Consider the following 18,710-nt stretch of genomic DNA (forward strand, 5'->3'; position numbering starts at 1 on the left):
GAAATTAGGCTTCTTCCTTTTATGTGCTACAGATGGTTTGATATTTCTTCCTTGTTTAATCCCATTTTATTTGGCTAATTACCAGCATAGTCCAAAACATACAAGTAGACAAGAAATATTACTCAAGCCAAATAATTTATAAAGAATAAGAGGGGGGTTTGTTATAGAAATCTGCCTTGGTTTGAAAAGACAGGTGTCTGTTAAGGAATGCAGAAGCTTCCTCTGAAATGGAAAATGTAAACCCCCTCCCTCCAAATTGTTTTAATTTTGAAATTAAGGGGTTCTCAGGCAAATATATGGGAGCTCTTCCCTAATAAAGATATGGGAGTTCCCAAAGATAGGGAGCTCTTCCCTAATAAATACTGTTATGGGAATAACAGTTCTTTATTAGGGAAGAAAATAAAATTTAAAAAACCATAACAATGCAGTAATACAAAACAACACTGACAGAGTCAGAATACGACCTGACACCCCGTTGGTCAGGGTGTTGGCAGCAGTCCCATTAAATGGTGGCTGCAGCCCTCCTGCAGTGATAGATGTGATTCTGCTGGAGCAGTGATCCTGTAGAAGGGCGGAGTTTTCCTCTGAAGGTCCAGTGGCAGTGTAGATGGGCCTGGGCTTCCTCTGGGAATCCAGTGGAGAAGAGAGCTGCTCCTCTGGGAATCCAGTGGGAAAAGGCTGTCTGTGGTGTTGCAAATCTCAGATGCTATCCAGGTGGGAATGCTTGGCTCCTCCCTCTGGGCAGAGCATCTCCCAGTGGGATGATGTAATTATATTAGTGACACTCAGTGGCCCATTAACAGAAGATATCTTCTGGAGGATTGGTTGTGGAAGAGATCAAGAAAACTGCCCAATGAACAGAAGATAACTGCTCCACAGATAGCAATAGAATGCACACACCCATTTCCAACCTAAGACCATATGTATTATAATATTGGTTTTTCACAAATATTAAAATGGATTCTGTATGTGTGGTGTTAAAATAACTTGACTATAAAGATATAGTTTTATTTCTGTTGTTTACTGAAACTTAGAAATAGCTGATATAAGTATGCTTGTGTTAAAATGCCTGCTTGAATGGGATAAAACCCAAAGAACACAAGATGAGGACACCTGTACAGATATGCCAACTATCAACACTTGCCATCAGTAGAAAGTATGCACCAAGGCCCAGAACTGAAGGTGATGATAAAAAAGGACTAAAACCACAGCCAAGGAATCCACATGCTCTAAAAAGGCAGACCTAAGGAGGAGCCATTCTAAACAGTTCTTGGAATATGTAAGCTAGCTTGGGAAAAGTTTACTATGCATAATTGTTTATGAATAGGCTGATGCAGTAGAAATGGTATCTAAAGGGTGTTTCCAAAACACCAGGTGTGCGCTTGGCTAAGTGCCAAGATGCACCCAGCTGTAAATCTTTGCTTTCTTGTCTTTGTCTCCTCTTGTCCTTTATTAAACTTTGAATGTTTTACAGGAGAGTGAACCTTGTTTTTCACACAGGACATCCTGGGGGCATGTGGGGGTGTCTGAACACAGGGCTCTGGGGCATGCTGGAGGGCACCAGGGATGTGCGGAGGGGACAGGAGGGCAAAGGGTGCCTGGAAGTCCATTGGGAGCACTTTGTGTGCCCAGGACTGAGCTGTGCCCATGCCCCCAGGGACAGCCAGAGCCTCCCTGCCCGGGTCCCTGGCCTGTTGCTGGGGGCAGGTTCCATGTCAATGGTTACCTGGATCCATTTCTGGGGGCAGGTGCTGTGTCACAGGGGAGCCCTTTGTGACACCCCACTGCTGGCCCTGTGGTCAGTGTCCAGCTGGACAGGGAGAGAAGAGGATAGTTTGGGAATACAGAGCTGGCCAGGAGCCTCTACACACAAGCTCCAGAGTTTCCCTGCTTCTTCAGCAGCCCCGTGGTGCTGAGGATTTTCACAAACGATTCTTATTTCCCCTTTCTCCACTACCAGACTTTTCTTTTCTACCAAAGCATGGAGAGGAGAGCCCCGAGCCAGCCCAGGGTGGCCTGGGAGGAGGACGGGGGTCCCCAGGAAAGCAGCTCCCCAGTGGAGCCCTACGAGGTGACAATGGTGCAGCCCCTGCAGACGGGTGAGTGAGAGGCCCTGCTGGGCTGGGCAGGGCTGGGAGCCCAGCCTGTTTCCCTGGCTCACAGCAGCCCAGGGCTGGCTGTGATGCCTCAGGCTGAGGCTGCTCAGGGCTGAATGCCAGCCCCAGCACAATCTCTGCCAAGGAGGGAGTGAGCAGAGGGGCCCCAACTCCTGCTCTAGGGTGAGGGCAGTGAGCCGCGGCTGGGCCGGCAGCAGGCAGGGATGCCATGAGGCCCTGCACCTTTGCTGTCCCTCTGCCAGTGCATTCCTCAGCCCAAGGCTCTGGGGCTTTCCCCTCCATGCTGTGCTCCAGCATGGCAGCTCCTCTGCTGGGCACCCTCCAGCCAGGATCCGCCTGGGAAGGCTGTGCCAGCAGAACAGGCACAGGCCTGGGTGGAGGGCAGATCTTCCCCTGCTCTCTGCCATTGCCGGATTCTCTGCAGCCCTTCCTTCTCTCTGTTAGATGCCGCTGGGTTAGCTGTGTGTGAGGAGGAGCAGGAAGCCATGGCATTCATCCAGACCTTTGTCAGGCTCTCTTGCCCGGTAAATGCAGTCCATGGGCTGGTGGCTGTGCCCTGTACTCCCCCGGGGCTCTGGTCCTGCTGGCCATGTGTCCCCTCTCAGACACCCCATAGTCTCTCTGTCCTTTGCTGCCAGATGCAGGATGACAAGCTGCAGTTCCTGGAGAGCATCCGCAGCCTGTGCAGGAGCGCCACAAACCGTGGCTCGTTAGCAGGCCTGGAGTGCTTCTGCCGCAGACATGAGCTGGCAGAGAAGGTCGAGGTGAGGGCACACCTGGGGAGCCCCAGCACCCTGTGAGGGCAGTGCTTGTGCAGGGTGAGGAGCTGGTGGCACTGGGTGCTGGCAGCTGCCAGGTCCCAGCCCAGCTGTGCTCCACAGGCGCTGCTGAGCGAGGAGCCCCAGAAGCAGATGCGCACAGAGCTGCAGCTGCTTGCCATGCTGGCCATCACCCAACTGAGGTACCTGCTTGTGCCTCTGAGGGACGCTCTGTGTCCACCTGCACAAGGCCCTGAGATGCTGCTGCCATCAGCAGTATCCAACTGGAACCTCTCTCTCTGCAGCTCTGTGCTGCCCGAGCTGCTGGACAACACACAGCTGATCAGCTCCTGCTTTCGGAGTGTTCTTCTTCTTCCTCCAGAAGAGGAAATGACGGGCCTGGAGGCTTCTCTCTACACTCAGGTAAGTGCTGGGTGAGCTGCAGGAACCCCAGGCCCTCTGGGCTGCTCTTAGCCACCGCATGCTGCCTCATGATCAGAGATCCAAGGCACGGCAGGCTCTTGCTTTGCTTTCCGACCCTCATCCTTCCATCCCCTTCCCAGGGCTCGGCCATGTCCAGCATCACAGGCTAGTGCATGCAGGACACTGCCTGTCCCTGGATCTCCCAGGCAGTGAGGGCATCCTGCCCTGGGAATTCTGATCAGTCTCCAGGGTGGGAGGGGCAGCAGAATCCCTGCCATCACTCTCTGTCTTCCCTGCAGACCGTGGATGCCATGGACATCATGCTGAAGGCTGTGGTGCTCAGATCTGGCGAGGTGCTGCAGGACGTCTTGGAGGTCTGGCCTGTGCAGAGAGTGGGGGTCTGGGCACTGTTCCTTACCCTGGGGGGGTTGCCCACTCCTGGCTGGATGGTCCTCAGCCCAGCTGTGAGCAGGCAGAGCACACTGCAGGGAGGGTGCTGCCCTGCCCTGGGGCTCAGCTGGAGTACAGGGGCTGCAGAGAGTGGCACCTGCCTGGCCACAAGGCTGGCCCGGGGCCTTTGTCCCAGGCACAGGAGCCTCCTGAGGCTGAGCTCGAGGTGAAAGGAAGCCTTGAAGGATGGTAGGAGTCCAGCCCAGGAGGAGAGAGCCACGCTGATCCCACAGGAGCTGGTGTCTGCTCCCAGGGCTCACCTAAGCCTCTCTGTGCCCAGGTGCTGCTCACCTTCACCAGCTCTGAGAGAGCCGTTGTGCGGGAGAGGGCCTTGCAGAGGATTTGCAGCCTGAGCCATTGGCTGGCCAGCTGTTCCACTCTGGAGGTGAGGAGCAGGCACCCTCCAGCCATCTCCCTGTCCCCATGGCCAGTAGAGCTGCAGCTCCGAGGTGCCTTCAAGGCCAGCCTGGGCTCAGGCTCTGAGCTGAAAGGTCTTGGTCCCTCCATTTCCCCTGGGCTTCCCAGCCAGGAGCCGGCTCTGCCCCAGCCCTCTGTCGGATGGGACTGCCCAAGGAGCAGGGAGGGAGCTCTCCCTGCTGGGGCTGCTGTCCAGTGATTCTCTGAGATGGGGCCTGCAGGACCCTACCAAGCTCTGAGCCACCTCCAGCCTGGGATACACTGTGTGGGTCAGGCTTTTGGCCTCAGCTGCTCTTCTTCAGCCATTCTGCTCTTCTGCCTGCCTCCCCCAGGCTGGTCAAGATGAGGATAGAGATGATGCCTGTGGAAAGATCCAGATCCCAGTCCTTGGGAAGTTGTTTGGACGTCTCATCCTCATGGCATTTGAGGAAGAAAAGACCAACCATGTGGCTCTGGATGCTCTCTACGCCCTCCTCAATTTCATCTGTCAGCAGCAACGTAAGAGAAGCTGTGCTGGGCTGCATCCCCCTGCACAGTGACACCCCCTGATCTATCTGCTGGTCTTCCCTGGCATTTTGATGGACCCTTGTGCCTGGTGCTGGTGCTACCATGTCCCCAGCACGGCTATCACGGCTATCATCTCTATTCCTTCCCCACATTCTCTGTCCCAAGTTCTTGATGGTCCTGTGCAGCTGAGCTGCTCGTCCACACAGGACTCAGCCCCATTCCGCCCATTCCCCAGGTGCCCTGGAGAGCTTGTGTCCTTCCCTGCCACACGCCAGCCCCACGGGCCCTTCCCCCTGACCAGTACTGCAGCCACAGTGCAGCTGGGGGCTGCATGCAGAGCTCCAGGGGCTCGCAGCCTCCTGGGCCAGCAGCACTGGCTGGAGACACTGGAGGAAGGCTGCCCTTTACACCTGTGCACCACCTCCTGCTGCAACCAACTCCTCCCCAGCAATTCCCAGTTCCCAAACTCTGTCAGGATGTGCTGGTTTTCAGCTTTTTTTTTCTTCTGTTGAGATCAAGACTGAAGGTACTTGAGATGATAGTTCATGTTTAGACTCATTTAAGACTTGTGTTTAATTTATCAATTTTCCAGTCTCACAGGCAGTGACTTCTGTAGTCTTTCATTAACAAGGCAAAAAATGGTTATCTCTCATCACAAGGTCTCTTAAGGCTAAAATATCTAATTAAGAAATGACACCTAAATGATTTTCTCTTTTAAGCTAATAACTAATCACTTGAAGTCCGCAATGCGAACTTTTCTGTCCACTTACAAAATACTACTCAAACTTATGAAGGAGAAGGAAGAAGGTCAAGAAGAACAACCTGTCTCTGCCCTAAAACTTCTATCTTGCCCTATATATATTTCTGTATTCTAAAACCTTCAACTCTTATGTTTTCTAGCCTGTGATATTACACATTTCTAATTAACTATACACCTGTAATCCCAGTGCTATCAATTAATTTTGGAAGTCTTTTTCACGGCCTCAGGTTAGATGTAGTGCTCTCCTGGGTGTAAGACTGTTAGCACAGAAAGTCTAAAATTCTTAGCATCCAGAAGTCCAGCAAGGATGTGGTTGGCTTGCTGGCACAGCAGCTGTGTCTCACTGATGTGTCCAAGTTTCCCCACTCCTCAGGTGTGACACTGCCAGAGGACAATGCACAGCTCCAAGCCCACTGGGAAGATGGGATCAGCTCCTCACTTCATTCTCCTAATGCCAAGGACTTCATCGAGGTACCGAGAGCTCCCCTTGCTGGGATTCTTGTCCACAGCATTTGTGTAAGCAATGGGGCCCAGAATCAGCAGGGTTCCTTTCCCTCCTGCCACAGGCTGTTGGAAAATACCTGGGACCTTCTGAGAGGACACACATCATCCTCTCAACCATTACGATGTTCCGCTACTCATCTCCCTGCAATCATCAGGTGGCTCTCAGCATGCTGGAGGTGATTGGGAGAGACCCTGACTGGTGGCTGATGGATGTAAGTGGCCTGTGTCTGGATTGCCCTGCCATATTGGCTTCCTGCCTCCCTCCATCCCTCCCAAATCCAGATGTTTTGGGCACCTGGAGCTGCCCTGAGGCAGCAGAGAGGGATGGGAAGGGCAGCTCGGCTCCAGTGGCAGCACCATCCTCACCTGTGTCCCTCCAGGTGCCAAAAATCGTGAGCCACATCTACCACACTGGGTTGGTCACGGACATCCAAGTCCAGCACACCCTCCACTGCCTGCTTCTCTTGGTGGCTGACAGGAGTCCTGGGCAGGTGGTCACAACACTGCTGCAGATCGCCCCACGAGGAGATAGGTACTGGTGCCAAAAGCCCCTGTGGGGAGAGGGACCCTGAGACCCTCTGGCTGGCAAACCCAAGAACACTGCAGGACCCCACCAAGGAGCCAGGCCCCCCATCCCACCATGCTTTCCAGCCCTGATGGGGGTCATTCAGGCCTGCAACAGCCAAAGCTGGCTGGGCCTGCCAGAGCTAGCCCAGAGCCAGCACGCTGCTCCTCAGGCATCTCCTGCCTGCCTGGGCAGGATCCCCAGGCAGCCCACATCCTGCAGCGCTGGCCCAGGCCCTGCTGACAGTGCTCTGCCTTGCAGGAATGCCCTCAGTTTGTGGGAGGTGATGTTCTCGGTGCCCCAGACGGTAGAGAAGGTCTTGAAGGAGCTTCGTGTCCAACTCCAGGACCTGAAGAATGGCATTTTCCGCACCTTTCCTGAAAACGACCGCCTCTCTTACTTGGCTGTGAGTGAGCAGCAAAAGCTCTGGTGCCCTTGTCCTCAGCTGTGGGGGGAAGCAGAAGCTGTGCCACAGGAGCCCTGCTGGCTTTGCCAGGGGCAAAGTTGCTCACTGCAGGGTTTCTTTCAGCTGCTGGCCTCCGAAGATGTGCAAGAGGAGGAATTCGCTCCATTGTACAAAACCTGCAGGTTTCTGCTGTATTCAGCCAACAGCACAGACAGAGAGATAACCTCCCTGCTGCTCAGGGCCCTCATCACACTGTCCAACAGAGAGGACAGGGTGAGCAGGGTGCTGTCCGGGGCACACACGGGGAAGCCAGCCTTTCAACCCTGGCCTGGGAGTCAGGACAAGGGCTCACGGCTCCAAACAGCCTCCCTGACTGGCAGGGCTCACCAAATGGAAACTGTCTTTCCTGCAGGCGAGAAAAATGAAGGTGCTGCTGCCAGACCTGATGAACCTGTTGCGGCAGAACTGCACGTCTCTGGTGATGATGGCCCTGATGGTCCTCCAGAACATGATGAAGTGCTTGAAGAGGACCGAAGCCAGTTCCATTGCTGCAGATTTGGCGAGGATACTCTGGTACCACTTTGATGAGGTGAGGCCAATGTGAGCCCGAGCCCTGAGAGGGGCACTGGGCTGTGACAGCAGCACTCGGGGCAGGCTCCGCTCCCCTGGGCTCTCCCGGCATGGATTCTGCTTCTCCCCACTCTGCAATCTGGCCCCCGAGCATCGCCCCTCACCTCAGCTGCTGTCACACCCTGCTGGGAAGGATGAAAGTTTGACAAGAAAGTCTCACAGATATGGATGCTTGGCAGAAAGATTTCTGAATGTAGAACTTGAGAATGAAATAGGGATGGAAGCAAGTTTTGATACAGAAGAAAAGAATTGCCCAGCCACTCTTACTGGATAACTAAGAAGGCAAAGGGTATGTTAGTTAGAAGGGGATTTTTATCACTTAGAGCAAAGGATAAACCCACCTCAAACAAGAAGATGTTTTTACCAAGCAGAAAGATAGCACAGGCAAACAAGACTGCCAACATCGCAAGCAGAAAAAAGGTCTCAAAATTTTCCACTGCAAGAAAACTGGAAAACAACTTCTAACTTAAACTGTAACATACTAACTTCTAGTGATTGGAGAATAGTAACACGAATATGGTAATTATAGTAGTTATGATGGGCTATAGGTAAAAGTTAAGCTATAGATTGGTTCTTCTGTATTAAGATGCTATTAAGCAAAGAAAAGTATATAATGCAATGTAACCAAAATTAAAGGGTCTTCAGGCTTGCCTACTGCTGGAGCAGACAGCTGTAGGCACAGGCTCTGTCACCCATGACCCTGCACGGCTGTAACATCTTGGGTACAATAAACTGCATTTTGAAGAGCCTCCTGAAGTCCCACATCTCTCCTTCAGGCTCTTGCTACACCCCTCATTATGGGTGGCAGCTGCTGTTTCCCAAGCTCACCTCTCCTTGTTCCTTCCAGGAGGAAAGCTGGGTGCGGGAGAGCTGCATCAGCTCCTTCAGAGACCTGGTGAGGACAGTGGTGGGGAAGGAGAAGAAGTGGATGAAGAACTTCGTGCACACTGTCCTGGCCCCGCTCATCCTTCGCATGAACGACGAGGCCCCCAAAGTGGGCCAGGTACTGATGTCAAGGCTGAGCAGTGACACAGAGAGGGGTGGCTGACACTCCCTGGGGCTCCGGGGCACTGGGCAGCACCCCCAGCACAGACCCTGGGAAGGGTCCCTGCAGAATCAGTGCAGCAGGGCTGGACAAGCTGGCACGGCCATTCCCAACCCCTGCCCTGCCTACTGCAGCAGGGCTCAGCCCCAGCCCAGCACCACCAAGGTGTGGGATGTGTGCTGTGTGGTCCCCAAAGGTGTTGGAGAGCAGGGATTTGAGCCTCTATCCCTGCACCTAAAGGCCATTCCCAGATGCTTTGGCAGGGGCGTGTCCCAGCTCCCTAAAGGCAGAGGCACCTTTCCCAGGCCCTGGAGTCATGTCCCAGCTTCTGCTGTTCCACAGGCCTCCAGGAATGCCCTCCTTGCCATCGCAGAGCTCCTCAAGTGGAAGGAGATGAAGCATGTGGTGAAGACACAGCAGACCTGGAAGATGGCTGAGTGCTTGGTGAGGATGCACCCCAGGGACTGTGCCAGGCCATGGGCTCTGCAGCTGGGCCTAGGCAAGAGACCCCACAGCCTGGAGCTGCATCCTTGTTCCTGGCTCAAGAACAGGGCTCTTCTCCAGGCTCATCTCCAGGCCCATCTCCCCTTCCTGCACCCAGTGGGAGGGAACAGGGCTCTTGGTGATGGAGGTGCTGGCAGGAGGGGCTGCTCCAGCCACCTGGAGGGTATGTGCCAATGCTCACACCTCTATGGTCTCTCCAGATGAAAAAAGACAGCAGCAGGGCTGAGCAGTACCTTCTTCAGAGCCTGAAGTACCTGAAGGACCCTCAGGAATGCGTGCGAGACTCGACTATCAGGTTCATTGGTAAGCCCCAGCCCAGGCTGCCACTTTGGGCAGCTCCTGTCTGCCCCAGCCCTTGCCCAGTGCCACATCCAGGCTACTGGTGGGCCCTGGCTGCTGGGAGCATGCTGGGGAACAGCAGGGGCTGACAGAGCTCTGTGCCCAGGGACCATCATGCGGCATGTCAAGGACCAAAGCACGGAGGTGCCTGCTCTGATTGTCAGAGGTGAGTGGGGAGCGAGGGCTGGGAGACTGGGGGGGCTCTGCAAACACAGGAACTCAGCTCGGCTCTGTTTTGGTCACAGAACTTCAGGCCTTGGAGAAAGGTGGCTGTGAATTCATCTGTTGCCTGGCAGCTCAGACCAGCTTGATCCTGAGCAGGCTGAGGGAGCAGCAATCACCAGCAGGGTCCCGATGCTCTCTGTGGTGCTGGCACCGCTGAGCTGGGGGCCTCTTGTGTCCAGAGTGGCACATTCAGGCCAGACTGATCAGGAACACCCTCCCGCTGATTCACAAGGTGCAGAAAGGACTCCTGACTTCCTGAGGTTCTTCTCAGAGAAGGCTCTGCGTGTGGTTGGATCCAGGCTTGGTCACAGCACTTCGTCATACATCATTGAACCTGGACATCACTTTGTTCTAAGGATTATGGTTGGCAAACCAACTATATCTGTACATAGTTTATTTGTAAATAAAGTTAGTTTTGTGTTTAAATAATAGCTTGTCAATTTCTTTCTAAGACAAGGTGACCCATCTGGTTCATCAAGGAAAGCCAGTAAAAAATCCCAAAAGACTGGGATTCCAGCAAAGATTTGCAGCCTGTCTCTGGCAGGATCCTTCAGGACAAACTGTCTAGCCCCAGCTGGATAAACATGCCATGTGCTGGGTGACAATGGGCACAAGGCTTGGGCACAAAAGGTGACAGTGACTGGGGTGGCATCAGGCTGGCACCAGTCACTAGTGGGGTTCTGCAGGGCTCCATCCTCGGCCCTGTGCTCCCCAACATCTCCATAAATGGCTTGGACACAGGACTGGCAGGGATCCTGAGCAGTGCACAGCCAGTACAAAATGGGAAGAGCTATTGGCTCCTTGGAAGGCCTGAAGGCCCTTGGAGAGACCTGGACACAGGGGACAAAGGGACAACCACCAACCATGTGGAGACCAACAAACACAGGGGATGGATTCTGCCCCTGGGATGGGGCAATCCAGGATGTACGGTGTCATGGTTTGACCTTGGCACAATGCCAGTGCCCCCATGAAAGGTATATTTCCAAAATGGTTACAGTGAGATGTGACCAGGAAACAGAAATGGAGGGGACAAAAACCACTTTATTAATCTATAACATAGAAACAAAAGGGAAAAAAAAACCAAAACACACACAATCCACAATGGAACCCCTCCAAAACCACCTCCTCCCCCCACCCCTCTAACACTCAATCCCCTCTAACACTCAATTCTCAGTCCAATACCGTCCTTCAAACAACCTCCCCCCAGTTCATCAGGAGAGAGGAGTCTCCCTCTTGCACCATGGGCCTCCCCAGGAAACACAGTTGGAACCTCCTGTGCTTCCATGTCACACGTGGCAGCTGCCCGAAGAGAATCTGCCATGGTGACCATCTTCCTTCCATGTCCAGTGCTCTCACCACTGGCCATGGATCCAAACTGCTTCTTAGGTCCTTTTAAGAATGCCTTGCCCAGTTCCAAGAAGTGGCCGCCTCTCACCATTTGGGACACCTGTCCCCCCCATATTCACTCCCCTGGGGCCTGGGGGTCTCATGAACAGAGATCCTTCTCCGCTGAAGGCAGAGGGCTCCAGCACACCCTCCCCATCAGTCTCTGTTCCCTCTACTTCTTATAACAGCTTTGTCACTTCTGGCTTCTGGCCAACCACCTCCCCCAAGGTGCAGTGTCTACATTACAGGAAGAAATTGGTTCTGTCCCGTGGCCATGTAAGAGGGAAGTCCAGCCAAAAGGCCACTGCAATCATCTCCTCCATCTAGGGCACTTCTCATCTGCTGGCATTTCTTCACTCACTCAAACCTTCTTTTCACTTGCCCATCCTCCATGCCCGCTCAATTCTCAGCTGGGGAGGATCAATGTTTTTTACAGCTTCCATTGTCACAGCATCAAAGGGGTTAAAACCTCAGCCACGGTCTGCTGGGGGCACCTTGCCCCCCCTTCTTCTCCTGGCCATGGTGCCAGCACAAGATATCAAATTTCAAGCCAGCCCAGTCTCTATCACTCTCTCCCAGAGGGGGGGCTGCCCAAACATCCCAGATCTCCTCCACCCCTGCACCTTGCAGGGCTCTGGCCTCCCTTCCCACAGGCCGCATGGCCTCCCCTGCCCCACCCAGACGCAGCTGGGCAGGGGAGAGGTCAGATCCACTCACTGACCGGACTCAAAAACGAGAGTCCCTCTGGGAATCTTCTGCTTTTAACCCCTGTGTGTTCTCAGAGGCATATCCAGATCCCCAGTGGCCACAACAGGTGCCAGTTTCAAATCTGGCCACTGATTGGTTTGACCACAACTTTTTCTGAAACTCACTTCCTAGTCAAACCACTATCTCTAACTCTTCATCTTGGTCTCGTGGCGGGAGTGACAACGGGCTTTCTACCTCTCTGTCCCTCTCTCCCGCCGCTTCTTCTTGCACCCACTCCTCCAGGAGCTCGTTCAGCAGAGTTTCCAGGGAGGGTGAGTCCTCAGAGTCAGAGCCCAAGTCTGCCAGCAGCTCAGGAGACAACAGCTCTGAGCAGTTTTGTGCTTCTCCTGTGGTGTCTTTGGCCAAACTACAACTGCTGTGTGGCACCAAGGGGTCTGCAGGTGGTTCCACGGTGGCACTTGATGGATCCCTGAGGATGCAGCTGGGCGTCATGGGGCTTTCTTCATTGCTTATGGAGGAGGACATGTCTCCAAAGAGCTCTGCATACATTTTCTCTTCCTCCAGCTTTTCCAGCTCCTCCCTCTTTTTATGCGTAATTTGCAGCAAATCATCAGGCCCCATGCACAGCTGCTTGTGAAGTGCAGTGTGCTTGGCTGGCTGACAAGTTGCCCTTTCCTCACAGGAGCCTCCAGAGAAAGGAGAAGCTGAGAAGCCTGAGCTTTCCCTAGGCTCTCATGTGGGGCAGAGCTTGCCAGGGTCCTCATCCCAGAGGTCTCCAGCCAGGGCAGAAGCTTCTGCCTGTACTTCATTCTCCTTCAAGAACAGGGCAAGCCACAGACTCTGCAGGTCTTGGTCCCACTCTCCTGCAGCCTGTGCTTCTGGGAGTTCTTCCTCCTCCAGTGTTTCCTCCAGCTCCTTTACAGGAATGTCCCAGAGCTGTGAGTTTCCAGAGACAGAGTTCTGCTCTGCCAACTGGGCATGGGACGGGAGCTCAGAGCACTTTGCTGTCTCTTCTGTGGAGCCTTTGGTTGAGCTGGAAGCACTGGGCAGCTCCTGGGGCTCTGCATCAATATCTTGGCAGGCACCTGACTAATTGTGAGTGCAGATGGACATGATGGACCTGTTTGCTGACAGGTGTGGCCTGAGGCCTCCAAAAAGCTCTTTGTAGATGTTGCTACCATGCCCCTCCTGCACCTCAAGGCCCCCCTCTTTCGCAGAGTGCCCCAGGTGCTTCCAAGCCGGCTGGGCCCCAGTGCAGAGCGGCACGCCATGTGCAGGTGTCACAGGTGGCAGGCAATGGCCCTGCCTTGCTGCCGACCCCTGCCAGAGCCCTTCTGTTGTCCTCTCCAAGGAGGGTGTTCCCTGGGCTCTGCCCACAGCCAGAGTGCTCCATGGAGAAGGTGGCACACGCTCTGGCTGGCCCCTGGCCATGGGGCCCACAGAACATGCTGTGCCTCTGGGAGAGGATCCAGAGGCTGCTGCTGCAGGTGCTGCTGGCAGAGGGGGCAGCTTGACCCTGTCAGTGGATGTTCTGGATATTTGAACACTGGGCTGGCCTGGAGGTGCCAGTGTCACTTGAGGGCCATGGAGAGGTGGCAAGTCCAACACGGCCAATCTCTGTGGCCCTGTGACACTGCTGCGGGGCACTGAGCGCCCGCCCTCCTGGCTGCCCCTGCGTGTGCAGGACCTGGTGGGGCTCCGTGACCACATGGGGAACAGAGTGGGCCTGTCCCCAGGAATGGGTGTGATGGTCGTCCAGGTGACCTGAGGTGCCGCCTGTGGCTGCCCGTGGGTCACCTGTGGGAAGCAGGAGGAGGCACGGGATGGAGCTGGCTGTGTGGGCACGGTGTCCCCCATGTGCCTGCAGGCCCGGCCCTGGCCCCAAGGCAGGTTCTGGCCACAGCAGCCAGGCTGGGCCGGGTTCCCAGCTGGGCTCGCTGCCTCTGGGGCATTGCTGTGCCTGGGCCATCCCAGCCCTGTCCCCTCCACAGAGCATGGCCTGGTGCCAGGCCTGGCTGTCCGTGTCCCAGGGCTTCCCCCAGGTCCCACTGCAGGCTGTCCCTCCATCCCTGTCCCTCACCTGTCGCCGCTGGTACAGCAGTGGCTGCGCCTCACGGGGCTGGCCGTGGGCATTTGTCTCCTGCTTCTTCAGCATTGTGGGAGCGCTCTGGTGAACACTGGCCACAATCACCCAGGGGAGCTGCTGCCTCCAGAGAAGCTGCTGCCTCCTCAGAGAGCTGCTCTCCTGGGAGTGGCCACTGCAGGGGCTGGCAGCCCCAAGGGTCATGACATGAACCCTCATCACAACGGCCTCTGGGCACGATGTCACTGCGGGTCACAAAGGCCTGGTGGGCACAGCTGCCTTTCTCACAGAGGCCTGGAATCCATGCTGATTCCCCTGGACACAAAGGCCTTTTTAATGCCTTTGCCCCTCACAACTTTGCCTACTCTTTTTCCTCTCCCAGTGACCTGCAGCTCTCTCTTGTCCCACCTTTGTTCCTTCCATAAACATCTCCAAGGAAGCCATGTGACAAAGTGCCAGAGGGCTTTTCCCACCCAGCCCACCATAGGTCCCAGCCCTCAGCCCTGACCTCCTGTAGAAAAATCATCAGAGAGGGAAAAGTTTCATTTGAACTTAATCTGGAGGCTGCTGTGAAAGTCTATAGAAAGACTGTTTTTTAAAAAAAAATATTGAGAACAAAGGAGGGCCAAGGAAAATGTCCATTCTTTAGTTCATAGGGGAGTGGGGGAGAATGGAAGTGTGCTGAGGAATATGCCAGGGGCATCCTGGAAGTCTCTGTCAGCAATAGTGTGGCCAGCAGGACCAAGGCTCTGACTGTCCCTCTGTGCTGGGCGCTGGTGAGGTCACACCTCATATCCTGTGCCCAGCTTTGAGTCCCTTTACCCTGTGCCTACATTTAATAAACTTTACCATCTCATTGGGTGGTAATACAGTTATCTCTTGTGTCTTTGTGATAAATATGTGCCATATTGCAGATTAGAGGTAAGGGGACAATAAATTGGTATGTTTTAAGTAACTTAGGAATAAAAAAGAGAATGTATTATCTTTGGAAGGAAGGTCAGGTCTCTCAGGAGGTATTTAACGGGAATGCTAGAGCATATAGAAAAAAAATCTGGGAGGCCAAAGATCAGTTTGAACTTAAAATGGTGACTTCAGTAAAGGATAATAAAAAATGTTTTTACAAATATATTAATGGTAAAAGGAAGGGTAAGACCAATCTTTGTTCTTTACCGGATGAGGGAGAGAACTTAGTAACTGCAGATGAGGAGAAGGCAGAAGTGCTTAACACCTTCTTTGCCTCAGTCTTTAGTGGGAAGATGACTTGCCTTTAGGAAAACTGCCCTCTTGGGTTGGTCGATGGTATCAGGGAGCAGAAGGGGTCCCCTGTGATCCAGGAGGAGGCAGTCAGAGAATTTCTGAGCCAGCTGGATATTCATAAATCCATGGGACCAGATGGGATCCACCCCAGAGTGATGAGGGAGCTGGCTGATGAGCTTGCCAAGCAGCTCTCCATCATTTACCATCAGTCCTGGCTCACTCCTGAGGTTCCAGATGACTGGAAGCTGCCCAATGTGACACCCATTCACAACAAGGGTGGGAAGGAGGATCCTGGTAATTACAGGCCAGTCAGTCTGACCTCAGTACCTAGTAAGGAAATGGAACAGTTTATACTGAGTGTCATCACCCAGCACTTACAGGATGGCCAGGGCATCAGACCCAGCCAGCAGGGGTTTAGGAGGGGTAGGTCATGTTTGACCAACCTGGTCTCCTTTTATGACCAGGTGACCCTCCTGGTGGATGCAGGAAAGGCTGTGGATGTGTCTATTCGGACTCCAGCAAGGCCTTTGGCACTGTCTCCCCCAGCACACTCCTGGAAAAGCTGCAGCCCAGGGCTGGGACAGGAGCACTCTGTGCTGGGTTCAGAACTGGCTGCATGGCCGGCCCAGAGAGTGCTGGTGAGCGCTGCTGCATCCAGCTGGCAGCCAGGCACCAGTGCTGTCCCTCAGGGCTCTGTGCTGGGCCAGCTCTGTTTGATATTTTTATTGACCACGTGGATGAGGGGATTGAGTCTTTCATTAGTAAATCTGCAGATGACACTGAGCTGGGAGTGTGTGTCCATCTGGTGGAAGGCAAGAGGGCTCTGTAGGGAGGCCTGGAATGGTTGGATGGATGGGCAGAGTCCAATCAGATGAAGTTTAATGACTCAACGTCCCAAGTCCTGCATTTTGGTCACAATAACCCCCTGCAGTGCTAGAGGCTGGGGACGGTGTGGCTGGACAGTGCCCAGGCAGAAAGGGACCAGGGGGTCCTGCTCGACAGCCGGCTGAACATGAGCCAGCAGTGTGCCCTGGTGGCCACGAAGGCCAATGGCTCCTGGCCTGGATCAGGAAAGGTGTGGCCAGCAGCAGCAGGGAGGTCATTCTTCCCCTGCACTTGGCACTGGTGTACTTGGCATTCTTGCCCTGGACTGGCACTGTACTTTGATTGCTGTGTCCAGTTCTGGGCCCCCCAGTTTAGGAAGGACATGGAGGGGCTGGAGCGTGTCCAGAGAAGGGCAACAAGGCTGGTGAGGAGCTTGGAACACAAATCCTGTGAGGAACGACTGAGGGAGCTGGAGTTGTTTATCCAGGAAAAGAGAAGACTCAGAGGAGACCTTATTGCACTCTGCAACTTCCTGAAAGGCATTTGTAGTCCAGTGGGGTTGGTCTCTTTCTCCAGGCAACAACTGACAGAACCAGAGGACAGTCTTAAGCTGCACCAACGGGAATAGAGGTTGGATGTTAGAAACATTTTCTTTACAGAAAGGGTGATAAATTATTGGATTGGATTGCCTGGGGAGGTGGTAGAGTCATCGTCCCTGGATATGTTTTATAAAAGACTAGTTGTGGCACTCGTTGCCATGGTTTAGTTGAGGTGCTGTTAGGGCTGGGTTGGATTCAGTGTTCTTGAAGGTCTCTTCCAACCCAGTAATTCTATTATTCTGTCATTCTGTGATTCTGTAACTCCATGATTCAATGTGTCCCTCCCATCTCAGCCCCTTATGCAATTCTCACCCTTTGGCTCAGCCTCTGTGTCCCCTCAAGATGCTGGCAGAGCTGTTTGGGGACAGGGCAGGAGCGGGACAGCCCCAGCGTTCCCCTGTCTGTGACACCCCAGCAGTGACAGCCCCAGCGTTCCCCTGTGTGTGACACCCCAGCGGTGACAGCCCCAGCGTTCCCCTGTGTGTGACACCCCAGCGGTGACAGCCCCAGCGTTGCCCTGTCTGTGACACCCCAGCGGTGACAGCCCCAGCGTTCCCTCCCTGCAGACGCTCCAAGGGAAGCGTCCAGAGCCGCGTCCAGCCCATGGAACTGAGCGGCCACTGCCCAGCCCGGCCTGGGCTGATGTGGATTCCTCTGCACACAGCTCAGGGAAGGTCCCCCGGCCACCTGCACAGTGCCACAGACAAGTGTCAGACATAGCTACAAAGCTCTGCCCAGAGCTGACAGGGGGAGTTTGCGGTTCTCCTGCGGTCACGGAGCGTTTGTAAAGCCGGCCAGCAAGCTCCCTGTGTGACCGAAGGGACACACAAGAGGGGCTGCCCCTGAACCTCAGCCGAGGTTTTTCAGGTGGCAGTTGGAGCAGCGGCGTGGGTGACGCTGCAGCAGGATACCACGAGGATCCAGAGGCAAAGAGACGAGGGAGAGGACACTCGTATGCTATCCAAAGAAGTTTTATTCAGTGGACGGGTCAGTGACGAGTGACAAAGCAACATTGGTGTGTCAGAGGTTTTAAAGGGGTCTTGCCCAGAGGGTGGGGAGCATAAGATAACCAATAGGATCACGCGCGGGGAGGAATAAGGAGCTTAGCAGGACCAATGAAATCATCACGGGGGAGGGAGGAAGCTTCCGGGACCAACTAACTGTTGTACTTAGGGTAAGTGACATCGAACTTTCGAGAATAAAAAGGGTGGGCTTGAGTTAACAGGCAGGGAAAGGGGACAACACAACTGGGATTGACAACTCCTTATTAGGGAAGAAAGGTGGAGCAGTGGGACTGGCCTCCTGAGTGGCAGCCCGGTGGCGGGAAACTTAGGAGTAAACAACTTGGGAGAAACCATTGTGAGGGGATAAAACGGGGGTACATGGATCAAACCATTAACATTAAAATAACTCAGAAAAACACATCTCCCCCTTTTTTGTTTAGAATTTCAGACTCTCGTTTCATTCTGGTGGTCGCCTTCAAACCATTCTTCTTCTCTGGTGGTGACTGCAGCGACGGTAATCTTGGCAGTGGAGGACGTTGGTTTTGACAGGGCAGTAGATATAATCCTTCTCAGAATACTAAAAGCTAAAGAAACTAAAAGGATAACAGCGACAAAATAACCAATATCCTTGATCAGGGAAAGCATCCACCCTGACAGACCCCAGTTTTTAAATATGTCTTTAAACCAGTCTTCATTCTCCTGCTGGATGGTGCCAATAAGTTCCTTCATTTCTTGGAGAGACGCGTGGACACTCTGGCTTCTTGATGATAAATTGAAGCAGCACAGCCCTTCAAATTCTTGGCAGCCATGCCCATGCGCCAGCAGCAGAAAATCTATTGCCGCGTGGTTCTGCAATGTCGCTTTTCTGGTAATTTCCTCATCTTCTAGGAGGTTACTTAAGGCCGTCGATGTCAAATTCGCCTGTCTGGTCACCCAACATTCAAGATTACCTAATTCGCTTAATGCTTTAGCTGCCGCCACCCAGGGGAGAAAAACGGAGACGGCAACTCTTTTTGACTTAGCCCAATGATAAATTTCGCTGTCACAGTGTTCATCGAATTGTGTTGCACCCCGTTTTGCAATTTTTGATTTGGCTTGCCGAATTGGAATTTGGGTCATGTTGGGTGAAGCCAGGGAGAGACGCCCCAGGGTACATGGTCCTCCAAGAAGACGGGAAGGGATTCCGGGGTATGCTCGA

At 53.8% G+C, this 18,710-nt stretch overlaps 1 protein-coding gene across 1 annotated transcript; it reads left to right on the top strand.

The window, feature by feature from the left end:
- The first annotated feature begins 1,660 nt into the window (after window positions 1-1,660).
- LOC135287279 (uncharacterized) lies at window positions 1,661-9,860 on the top strand. Its single transcript, XM_064400631.1, has 19 exons — window positions 1,661-2,099; window positions 2,562-2,641; window positions 2,756-2,881; window positions 2,999-3,078; window positions 3,181-3,298; window positions 3,598-3,672; window positions 4,029-4,133; window positions 4,498-4,663; window positions 5,806-5,903; window positions 5,999-6,148; window positions 6,317-6,468; window positions 6,763-6,907; window positions 7,031-7,180; window positions 7,320-7,496; window positions 8,385-8,540; window positions 8,925-9,026; window positions 9,287-9,389; window positions 9,532-9,591; window positions 9,671-9,860. Exons 1-19 carry the CDS (start codon window positions 1,982-1,984, stop codon window positions 9,805-9,807), a joined length of 2,298 nt encoding a protein of 765 aa, XP_064256701.1. The 5' UTR covers window positions 1,661-1,981; the 3' UTR covers window positions 9,808-9,860.
- The last annotated feature ends 8,850 nt before the right edge of the window (window positions 9,861-18,710 follow it).

This window comes from Passer domesticus, chromosome 29 (genome assembly GCF_036417665.1).
Source record: "Passer domesticus isolate bPasDom1 chromosome 29, bPasDom1.hap1, whole genome shotgun sequence".
In the NCBI taxonomy this organism is placed as follows: domain Eukaryota; kingdom Metazoa; phylum Chordata; class Aves; order Passeriformes; family Passeridae; genus Passer; species Passer domesticus.